The sequence below is a fragment of the Cyprinodon tularosa genome, unplaced genomic scaffold, assembly GCF_016077235.1.
Source record: "Cyprinodon tularosa strain WSP-4 unplaced genomic scaffold, ASM1607723v1 ctg920, whole genome shotgun sequence".
Classification (NCBI taxonomy): Eukaryota; Metazoa; Chordata; class Actinopteri; order Cyprinodontiformes; family Cyprinodontidae; genus Cyprinodon; species Cyprinodon tularosa.
Genome location: NW_024039697.1, coordinates 374,353 through 384,271, shown reverse-complemented (window position 1 = coordinate 384,271; position 9,919 = coordinate 374,353). Strand labels below are relative to the sequence as shown.

Here is a 9,919-nt window from a genome sequence, read left to right as displayed (position 1 = left end):
AAAACAAAGGCACGAAAAGACGTCCACTGAAAACACGAGTCCACTGAAAACACGAGTCCACTGAAAACATGAGTCCACTGAAAACACGAGTCCACTGAAAACATGAGTCCACTGAAAACACGAGTCCACTGAAAACATGAGTCCACTGAAAACACGAGTCCACTGAAAACACGAGTCCACTGAAAACACGAGTCCACTGACCACATGAGTCCACTGACCAAAGCAGCCCCTGCCCGGTTTGGAGGTGGCACTGAAGCCATTTCTACACCAGAACGAGCTGATGTTCTGCTCCTGCATGGAAACCCCACTTTAAGGCAAACATGGCACATTTATCCCTCTGCTCCAGTATTCATGACTGCGTCAGTCCACAAAGCATGCAGAGGACATGCAGACTAGGAAAACTAGACCAAGATGCTGCAGAATCAGTCTGTTAGGCTGTTATACACCGGACGTGCTTTGGGAAGCAAAAGAGCTCCTACTGCTTCATCTTTGGTGCTTCTGCTGCTCCTGTGTTCAATGGCAGAGCGGCTTTGCTATATGTGCTGTCATCAGTGGATAGAAGGTGGTTTGAAAATGTTTTTAAGTGAGAAAGTCCACCTTAAAACATGGTCTGTGCTGTGTGCTCCTCCAGATTACCATCCTGCCTTCAATTATTATTTCTCCCCCTCATACCGGCGCTGCGCTGTCATTGGGAATCTCCAGCAGCAGCTGCCTCGTCACCTCTTGGGGGTTTCCCCTACTGTTGGTGGGGGCTGGAAGTAGATGTCAGTTTTTTAAGGTATGTGTTGCAAACTGCAGGAATCAGGATAATAAAAACCAACATATTTTGCTGTCAGGTTTCTAGATTTTAATTAAATTTAGACATTAATAAAGGAGTGATCATAGCGCTCAGCATCAGCAGTGCTGTGTCTGTCTCCCTGCCAGCTCCCAGATCAGCTTCTCTGATTGGTTGATGTGGCGTGTCCAGCATCTGAAGTTTTTCCAGCTCCAGCAGCTGCTGCCGCGCCTCAGATGCTGAGAAGCTCGTGAGGCGCTGCTTCAGCTGCTCTAGATGCTGCAGGACCCTTCAATTCGCCTTGATGCGCATCAACCAATGTCTTTACATGTAAACCGGCTGCTTCTGCTGCTTCTATCGGTAGCATTAGTCTCTGCTTCCTCCATCTACGGTGAAACACAGCAGATAACCAGCAGGAGTCTGTCTGGGAGGGCTTATAGCTTCTCTGTTAGCCCATATCATGTAGGTACCACTGACAGCACAGGTTTTCTTGGTTGGTCTACTGGGAATAATGGTATTGATGTTAAAGTTGGGGAGTGTTGGCCTAGTGGTTAGAGCGGTGTGCTTATGCTCTGAGAAAGTATCAGGTACCCGGTTTGATCCCTTAGCAAAACCCTTGCCCCCACACGGCTCCCCGGGTGCTGCACAATGTCAGCCCACTGCTCCCCAAGGGGATGGGTTACATGCAGAGAGAAAGTTCCCCACTGAGGGACAATAAAGGGATTTAGATGACAAGATGAAGCACATTGTGATCAGACAAACCTCTACAGAGCAACTTTTTACACTGAAATCAGCCAAAGTTTGATTATTAGGATGATAACATGACAGACTTTGCTCACCAGCAACTTCAACGATGTCTCCTGGAACGATGTCTCTGGCTCTGACTCTCTGCACGCTCTTCTTGTCCTGTCTGTACACCTTGCCCATCTCGGGTTCATACTCCTTCAACGCTTCGATGGCATTCTCTGCATTTCTTTCCTGATGGACACAGAAAGTATCTGAAATATCTTTGCTTTATCTGCGTTTAACAGCTATATCCCGAAGTTCATAAACAAAGCAAAACCATGCAGGCTGGATGTGTTTCCACAGCATTTAAGATAATCCAGCAACTCATTCAGAAAACGTTATTAATCCCAAAGTGATGCTCAAAGTACAGGGATGGAAATGAACCAGTGAGGACACCTGTGGAATGAACACTGTCCTGTCAGAGCCGGCAGGAAGGAAGGAGGTGGAGCCAGTTTGCTTCCAACAGCAGAGGACGCCTCAGAGCTTTCCATAATCCTTTGTGTGACAGGAAGAGCTAGCCTCACGCCGTTTAACAGAATAATTATTAGTTCCCTGCTGATGTTCAAGCCTTCATGCTCTCTGGGTTTTATATTAGAGAACCTCAGCTCTTCTTTACATTTATGTAACATTTTTAGAAAGCTGGAGTCCCAATCTGAACCCATTTTTTATTCGAGTCTGTTTTCTGTAAGAATGCGTTCTGCTCTCTGCTTTTTCTCATAGTAGCTTCATCTGGTCTGTTCCTGTTTGGCTGTGACTCCATCCTGGAGAGAAATATCAGCTGTGCTGCTGCCATCAACACCTTTATTTCTAGATGTTGGAGATCAGTCTGTTTTCCAGTGTAGTCCTGTTTCTCTGACTGTGACTAACTGGATGTGCTCTCTTCATCCTCTGACATGGGAGCTGGCTCGGAGCTCGTCTGCCTGGCTGTGTGTTTATTTAAATAACTTGAAGGAGTTTCCTCATTTATGCTCACATAATCCTCTTGCTGCAGCCAGGTTTCTGTAAGGCAACATAAGTCAATGTGATTATCACAAATCAAGTCATTAACTAGCAGACTTTTAGAGGAAAGAGATCTTATGATAAATAAACCACAACCTTATTCCTTTACTGTTTTCCCCAATTGAGTTATTCTAATTTTAATTAGATTATCATGATTTACTCCTTTGGGAATATTTGCTAATTTATTAGATTTTGGCCGTGGGCAAGACACTGTCTGGATGGAGAAAAGAGTGGGTAACAGTAGAGAAGCTGCAGAGATGTGTGTTAAACTACAACTCTGCTTCCTGGTCTGCACCCTGGGGGGTCAGGGTTTTAGAGGACTAATAAATGTGGCCAGATTCCTAGAAAGAAGAGCTGCACCATTCAAAGTGGGATGGATGCCGTCTCTCCGAATCAGACCAGGCTTTCCCCAAAAGGATTGCCAATTATTAATGTAGCCCACGTTGTTTTCAGGGCACCACCTAGACAACCAGCGGTTGAATGACGACATGCGGCTAAACATGTCATCACTGGTCAGATCAGGGAGGGGACCAGAGAAAATTACGGAGTCCGTAAACTTACACACCGAAGCAACACAAATTTTAGTGACCTCCGATCGGCGTAACCGGGTGTCATTACCATCAGCGTGAATAACAATCTTACTGTATTTAACCTTATCCTTAGCCAGTAGTTTCAGGTAGGATTTGATGTCGCACATTCTGGCCCCCGGCAAACATTTGACTATGGTCCCTGGTGTCTCTAATGCCACGTTTCTGACTCAGCTGAAAACATAAATGTTAGCCACCAGTTCTATTTTCAGCTGACCCTGTCTGCTCTGCTGCACCTTTAGAAGCAATTCCCTCTTTAAAGTCTGGTTCTGGATGATGATTTCTGATCATATCAGTCGCTGTGATTTCATCTGTAGCTTCAGGACTCAGGCTGTTTCCAGCAGCTTTTAGCTCTAATCCAGCTGTTTTAGACTCTTTAGCCAATTAACAGGTTTTTCCTCTAAATGTTGGACCAGTAATGACATTTCAGAGCAGATCATGGTGAAAGCTGATGTTTCCTCACTGATTCCCAGCTGCCTGAAGCCATTGACATCTACAAGTCCAGACTCTAACATTTCTTAGTGTTAGTACTGAGCTCCATGTGACAGACATACTGCCTACAGCTACAATGTAGACGGATGCTAACCTGCCACACGCCAACTATAGCATTAGCAATGAGGATCAGAAGGATGACGAATGGTTCGACGAAGGCAGTGATGGTCCCGTCTCCTTCTTCAAACCACGCCAGCGTCTGCAGAGCAGAGAGCAGCCGTTAGAAATGTGCTTCCTGTACTGAAACATGTAGAAATCAACTGATATCATTCACTATTGGAGACAGGAAGGTCAGAGGCTCAGCTGGGAACCCGACCCGCTCCAGATGTTTCTAAAACCCTCAGTATCACAGTCTCAGATCAACATCAGGACCATCTGCCTGCTAGTGTTGGTCTGTGTGACTCATCAGTCCCTCAGCTGACCTGTTGCTCCAGCGTGTCCTTGGGGTCCAGGAGACGCTCGGTCTGTGAAACATCTAGTAGTCCATCTGACCTGCAGGACCTTCAAAAAGTCCTACATGTACGCAGAGGTGTCAAGTAACAAAGTACAAATACTTCATGTCCTTACTAATGAAGAAATATTCACTATCTTTACTGCAGTAATAATTTTTTAGACAACTTTTTACTTCTACCAATTACATTTTAAAAAATAGACTCATTAGTTTTCTTCCATTTAAGCTCAGTCTCTTCCAGACAATTAACTTTTTTGTGGTTGGACTGGGTGCTGCCCCCACTTGTTGCTAACCACAGACCAAAATAAATAGTTTTTCAAGATGAAAGTCAAAGTTAAACTTGACACCATTAGTTATAAAATTAGGAAAATGACATCTAAGGAAGTTATCATCCAGAATTGTAGAAAATGTTCCTTTAATAGAGCAGAGCAGTGAAACTCCTGTACGTAACATTTTATCCTGCATTACTTTGACTTTTATACTTTAAGAAGTTTTAAAAATGTACTTTTTCACTTTTACTGGAGTAAAAAGCTGAAGTTGATCCTCTAACTTCTACAAACGTGTTTTTAATCAGCAGGATTTCTACTGGAGGGATAAACATGAATACTTCTGAGACCTCTGGCTGTAGGAGAAAAACCTTCCTCAGAATATTCACCATTAACTGGAACAACTTGGAGACTATAAGGGTTGAATTAGCAACAGTCTGTCCACATGCTAAGGTAGCTTAACCTGCGTTACATCAGGTGTCCTCTGTCCCTGTGTTTGCGATCTAGCGCACAGAAAGGTCCAAAGTACAGATATTTATACACAGATGTTCTAATTAAATGCTATTTTTAGTTCTGAGTAAACAAGCAATTGTGGTATTTCCTTACAAAAGAGATGCAGGCAGCCAGCAGCAGAATTCGAACCAACAGATCTTCAAACTGTTCCAGGACCAGCTCCCACAGAGACTTCCCTGCAGAGAGACAGAGCAAAGAACCTGAGGGGACAGGAGACACACAGAGGGACAGGAGAGAGACAGAGGGACTGAGAGGACAGGAGACACAAAGAGGGACAGGAGACTCACAGAGAGGGACAGGAGAAACAAAGAGGGACAGGAGACCCACAGAGGGACTGAGAGGACAGGAGAGACACAGAGGGACAGGAGACCCACAGAGAGGGACAGGAGAAACACAGAGGGACAGGAGACCCACAGAGGGACTGAGAGGACAGGAGGGACACAGAGGGACAGGAGACCCACAGAGAGGGACAGGAGAAACACAGAGAGACAGGAGACCCACAGAGGGACTGAGAGGACAGGAGGGACACAGAGGGACTGAGAGGACAGGAGGGACACAGAGGGACTGTTAGATTACCTTCCTCTGCAGGCAGCTCTGTAGGTGAAAGAGAAATAAATAATCAACAGTTCTGCTAACAAGTAGCATCATTAGATAAACTGCTTTGGGGTCAATTCTGGGTGAAAAGTGGAGAATATTTCCCCCAAAATATAAATGTTAGAAGAATTGAAAATGTGATGATGTCTCCATGAAGGCTGGTGTTTCTGTACCGTTGGGGCCCCATCTCTCTCTGTTCTTCTTCAGCTGCTCGCAGCTCAGACCTGTAGATTCGTTCACGCTGAAGAAGACCAGAACCTCCTCCACTGTTTTGGTATGAGCGTTTTCCATGGCTGCAGGAGGACAAACACGCAGCACTCTCAGCTGATCAATCAACAAAGATCACCTGGATTATTCTCTCTTTTCTTCGCATCAGACCTGCTCCTGTTGGCGTCTCGCTGATAGACCCAGTCTACCATCACCCACATGAGTAGGGGCGGAGCTAAAGGGGGGCAGGGGTGGCCATGGCCGCCAATCTGGCCAATCAGTGCCCTGATCTTAGTAAAGGTAATAATTTTAAATGAAGACTTCTGTGTTTCTCCGTATCATGCCTGTTAGCAGGGCCAGATTTAGGAAATCTGGGGCCCTCGGCAAAGACTGGCAGGGGCCCCTATGAATTGAATAAACAATACATAGAACAGACCCATTCTCCAGATATAGAAATGTTAATAGAATAGACATCCATTATCTGTTCTAGGTTGTGTCCCTCTCTTCTTGTCCCTTTTCTTCTTGTTTTCCTCTCTATGTTTTGTACTCAGCTGACTTTTCATGCTGTCTCTAAAGGAATGAAAGATTTTTTCCAAGCACTAAGCTCACTTAGCTGATTGCTCCTTCCTGTGTTTCCAAAAAGGCCAAAGTAAATAACCCAGTCCTTCTTTTCACTGTAGACAAGCCATGATCTGCTTATCTGTTCTCCATTTTTCATTTGGATGAAATAATAGCTGCAGGAATCATGACAGCAGACAACATAGAGGAGAGCAGGAGGCGGGGTTACCAATCTACTCGCTCTGGAGAGCAGAGTTCGCTGCTTTTAGATGTTGTCTCCAAAGTTTCCAGTAGCAGAAAAAAGTCACTAGATTTGGCGCTAGGATCTTTTTAGAAATCAAAGTGCTAGAGGGGTCTGAAAAGTGGCTAAATATAGCGACTAAAGCGCTAAGTTAGCAACACTGCTCTTTGCATGGTTTGTTTTCAAATGGTTTGCTGCTGTCTGTTTGGACCTTTCTGAACATGTGCAGCAAATGGACTGATCCAATATGGTGGACACTGAAGGGGGGGGGGGGGGGGGGGGGGGGGGGGGTGGGGACTCAGACACTGATAAACAGTATTATAATTGTTCTGATGGCATTTTAGCAAAAGGATTTCTATCAAAAACATAATTAATGTGAACAAATAAGGAATAGCTGTATTAACCATACATGCAAACAGAGTTTTATGGGGCCCTCAGGAACTTGGGGCCCGAGGCAACTGCCTAGTATTGCCTAATGGTAAATCTCCCCCCCCCCCCCCCCCCCCCCCCGACTATATTAACAATAATCTGACAACAAAAGTACAGTAATGATTGAAATACTTACATAAAAATACTACATTTGGTAATTTAGGACCTAAACAGAATTAATGCTGTTTTCTGAAGCAGTACTTTGCTTTATGGGGAAGAAGGGAAGATTTTCTGTCTCTGCAGTCATCTTCTATAAAATTAAAGATAAAAATAACACTGCTCAACCGTTTAGATGTATGTTAGTAGATTTGTGAGAGAGAACTTTATGGAAATCTAGCCTGTCTTCATTGATTTATTTGGTAAATATGAATGATTTGGTACAGTGGTCAGAATAGACCGGGGTTTAGCTAAGAACAGGACATTTAGGGCCACATTGTATCACATGACTTTTAATAAAACACAGCCAATTATTTTAGGTCATAGGAAATCTGTTTCCATTTTAAAACAGTTCAGCTTTCAAAATAAGGAAGCAGCCAAAAAGATTCATAAAAATGAAACTTCTATAGGGTTTAAGTTGATGTAAACAAAAGATAATAAGACACATAATTTCAAAAATTATTTAAATTAAAAGTAGTTCTAAAAAACTATTTCTGGTTCTTTTACCAGCGATATGTTGTGAAAATTAAATTGAAATATTCTTTGAAAACTTTTTTGAACTAAAGCTTCAAAGAGGTATTTGTCATTATAACACATTAGTTATTTATTTATATCAATTTGAGCAACTATTGGGAGCGCCCAAAGAGCTACAGGTTACAGACCCCTGGTGTAGACTGACCCTGATTTAAATAAGTCTTTTTTTTCTTGAATTGAGGAGGGAAGTCAGACATCTTGCCAATGGAACAGGACAATCCATCCATCCATCCATTTTCTTACACGCTTGTCCCAAGTGGGGTCACGAGGGGTGCTGGTGCCTATCTCCAGCAGTCAATGGGCAAGAGGCGGGGTACACCCTGGACAGGTCGCCAGTCCATCGCAGGGAACAGGACAATTTACATTTAAAATAAGAAAAAAACAACTGCATTTTCTAATTTCAAGTGCATGTTATCTAATTATCTTATTTTAGGGGTGAAAAGTCTCATTCCATTGGAAAATCATCTTATCTACCTGATCAGATTAAGGGTAAATACACCTATTTTCATTTTTTTCTTTTATTTCTATATCATTTTTGCTGTGTTTAATAATATGTCTTACTTGTCTTTTATGTGATTAAAATTGAGATCTAAGGCGCCTCCTATTCTTTCTTACAGCAGCTGCAGGAACTGTGGTCTGATCCAAGATGGCCGCCCTCTAGGCCAGTGACCAATGAAGTATATAATGTCTATGGCTGGGGCTATAGTTACGGTAGGTAGTGCAACAGGAATATGGAGACTGTTTTCAAAAGTGCAGATGGAGCAAAGCAGAGTGAGCTGGAAGCAGCAACATTCATTCCTGTAGGAAGAAGTCACCATTGGAGCAAAGCTTCATGCCTGCAGAGTGAGCTACAGCAGAGACAGGCTCACTGTGTAACTGAGCCAGAGTGATAGCTGCAATAACAACATGGTTTTTTAGGAAGGACGTTTAGTATCTGCCAGCAGGATGATGGCTTTGCAGCTTTGGGAGCAAAACTGTCCTCAAATCTTTTTGTTTCTGAAGCAATAATCCTGAAAGGTTGTCCTGGTGGAAGTCAGAAAAACAGGACATTGAATGACTTTAGCTGGACATCATGCTAATTGGATGGACACAGCATTACACTGTCTGCTCCACCTGCTTTTTGGGGGATTTTGGTATCTGACTGATCCATGTTATTCTCTCAGCACTGTAGGAATAATCTGAGCCTTAAGGGAAAACATGGAACCCCCCCTTTAACCTCTTCCTGCAGGCGGTTCTGCACTCAGTAATTATTGCAGATGAGGAAAAACTAACCTGAGCATGAATGGAATTCTGATTTCCTGTCCATTGGTGCCTTATGGTCCCATAATCCAGTTTTCCCAGTTTGAAACCTGCCAGTTCTGTAATGATGAGCTGAGCCCTGAGCTCACACAGCACAGACCACATGTTGATGGGGCCTTTGCATCAGACCAGATAGTGCTCATTGATTGGAGGTCAGCTGGCAGTGAGGCCCCTGAGGGCAGGAGCCCCAAATCTGAGTTTATTAGTGGAGCTCTATTAATCCCATCAGCAAAGTGATTTTATTCAGGCTCCTCTGTGATTATGCAGCAGCATAATGACCCAGTTAGTGCTGCTAGCTTGTTACCATGGCAGCAGTAGCTGGCAGGCTAAGCTGAGGAGCTAACGGTTAATCCCGTGGAGAGGAACAGGTTGCTTACCGTCTGTCTCAGATGGAGGAAGATCTGCACAGATTTTATTTCACTCTTCCCAGAAACCACAGAAAAAAACTATTTTACATCCAAAAAACGCATTTTTTACGGAAGGATGCGCAACAGAGGCTGTTTGGTAACAAATCCTGGATTTAACCAAAGAAGAATCTAGAAAAATAAATAAAAGAAGGAGAAGAAAGCTAAGAATAAATGGAGTTTTCCTATAATGTTGCTCAGGGTCTCGGTGTGTTCCTGTTATTCCTCCTCATCCTGTCCGGAGATCTGAGCTCTGCTGCGTTTCATACCAACTTCATCATTAAAACACAAATCCGGTAAAACTTTCAAAGTAAGAGCCGCAACTATTATTCTAAATGTCTTCTCCAATCCTGTTATTTATTTTACATCCTACAAATTGGATTTATTGTACTAAAAAAAAACGAAGAAGAAGCTGTAAATCCCAGCCGCTGAGCTGTTTACTGGGACCGCAGTGAGAGTCTTTACTGCCTTTCCTCCGCTGGAAAACAACCAATCAGACGCAGAGAAATCACACCGACGGACCTTTCAACCAATCAGCATTTAGTCAGTCTGACATATGCTCAGATGTCAGCCAATCAGCGAACGGTGCGTCTGCTGAACCTAGACTGACACCTATAGGAACCATTCA

The 9,919-nt window shown here is 43.6% G+C and overlaps 1 protein-coding gene across 1 annotated transcript; it reads right to left on the bottom strand.

The window, feature by feature from the left end:
• Window positions 1–672: 672 nt before the first annotated feature.
• Window positions 673–9,767, bottom strand: LOC119776276 (sarcoplasmic/endoplasmic reticulum calcium ATPase 2-like; the record flags this gene model as incomplete). Its single annotated transcript, XM_038274590.1, has 7 exons — window positions 9,270–9,767; window positions 5,637–5,757; window positions 5,446–5,463; window positions 4,963–5,045; window positions 3,734–3,838; window positions 1,615–1,753; window positions 673–752 (listed from the first exon to the last, which is right to left on the bottom strand). Coding segments are annotated over exons 2-7 (543 nt in total), but the record flags the coding sequence as incomplete, so codon positions are not given.
• Window positions 9,768–9,919: the final 152 nt, after the last annotated feature.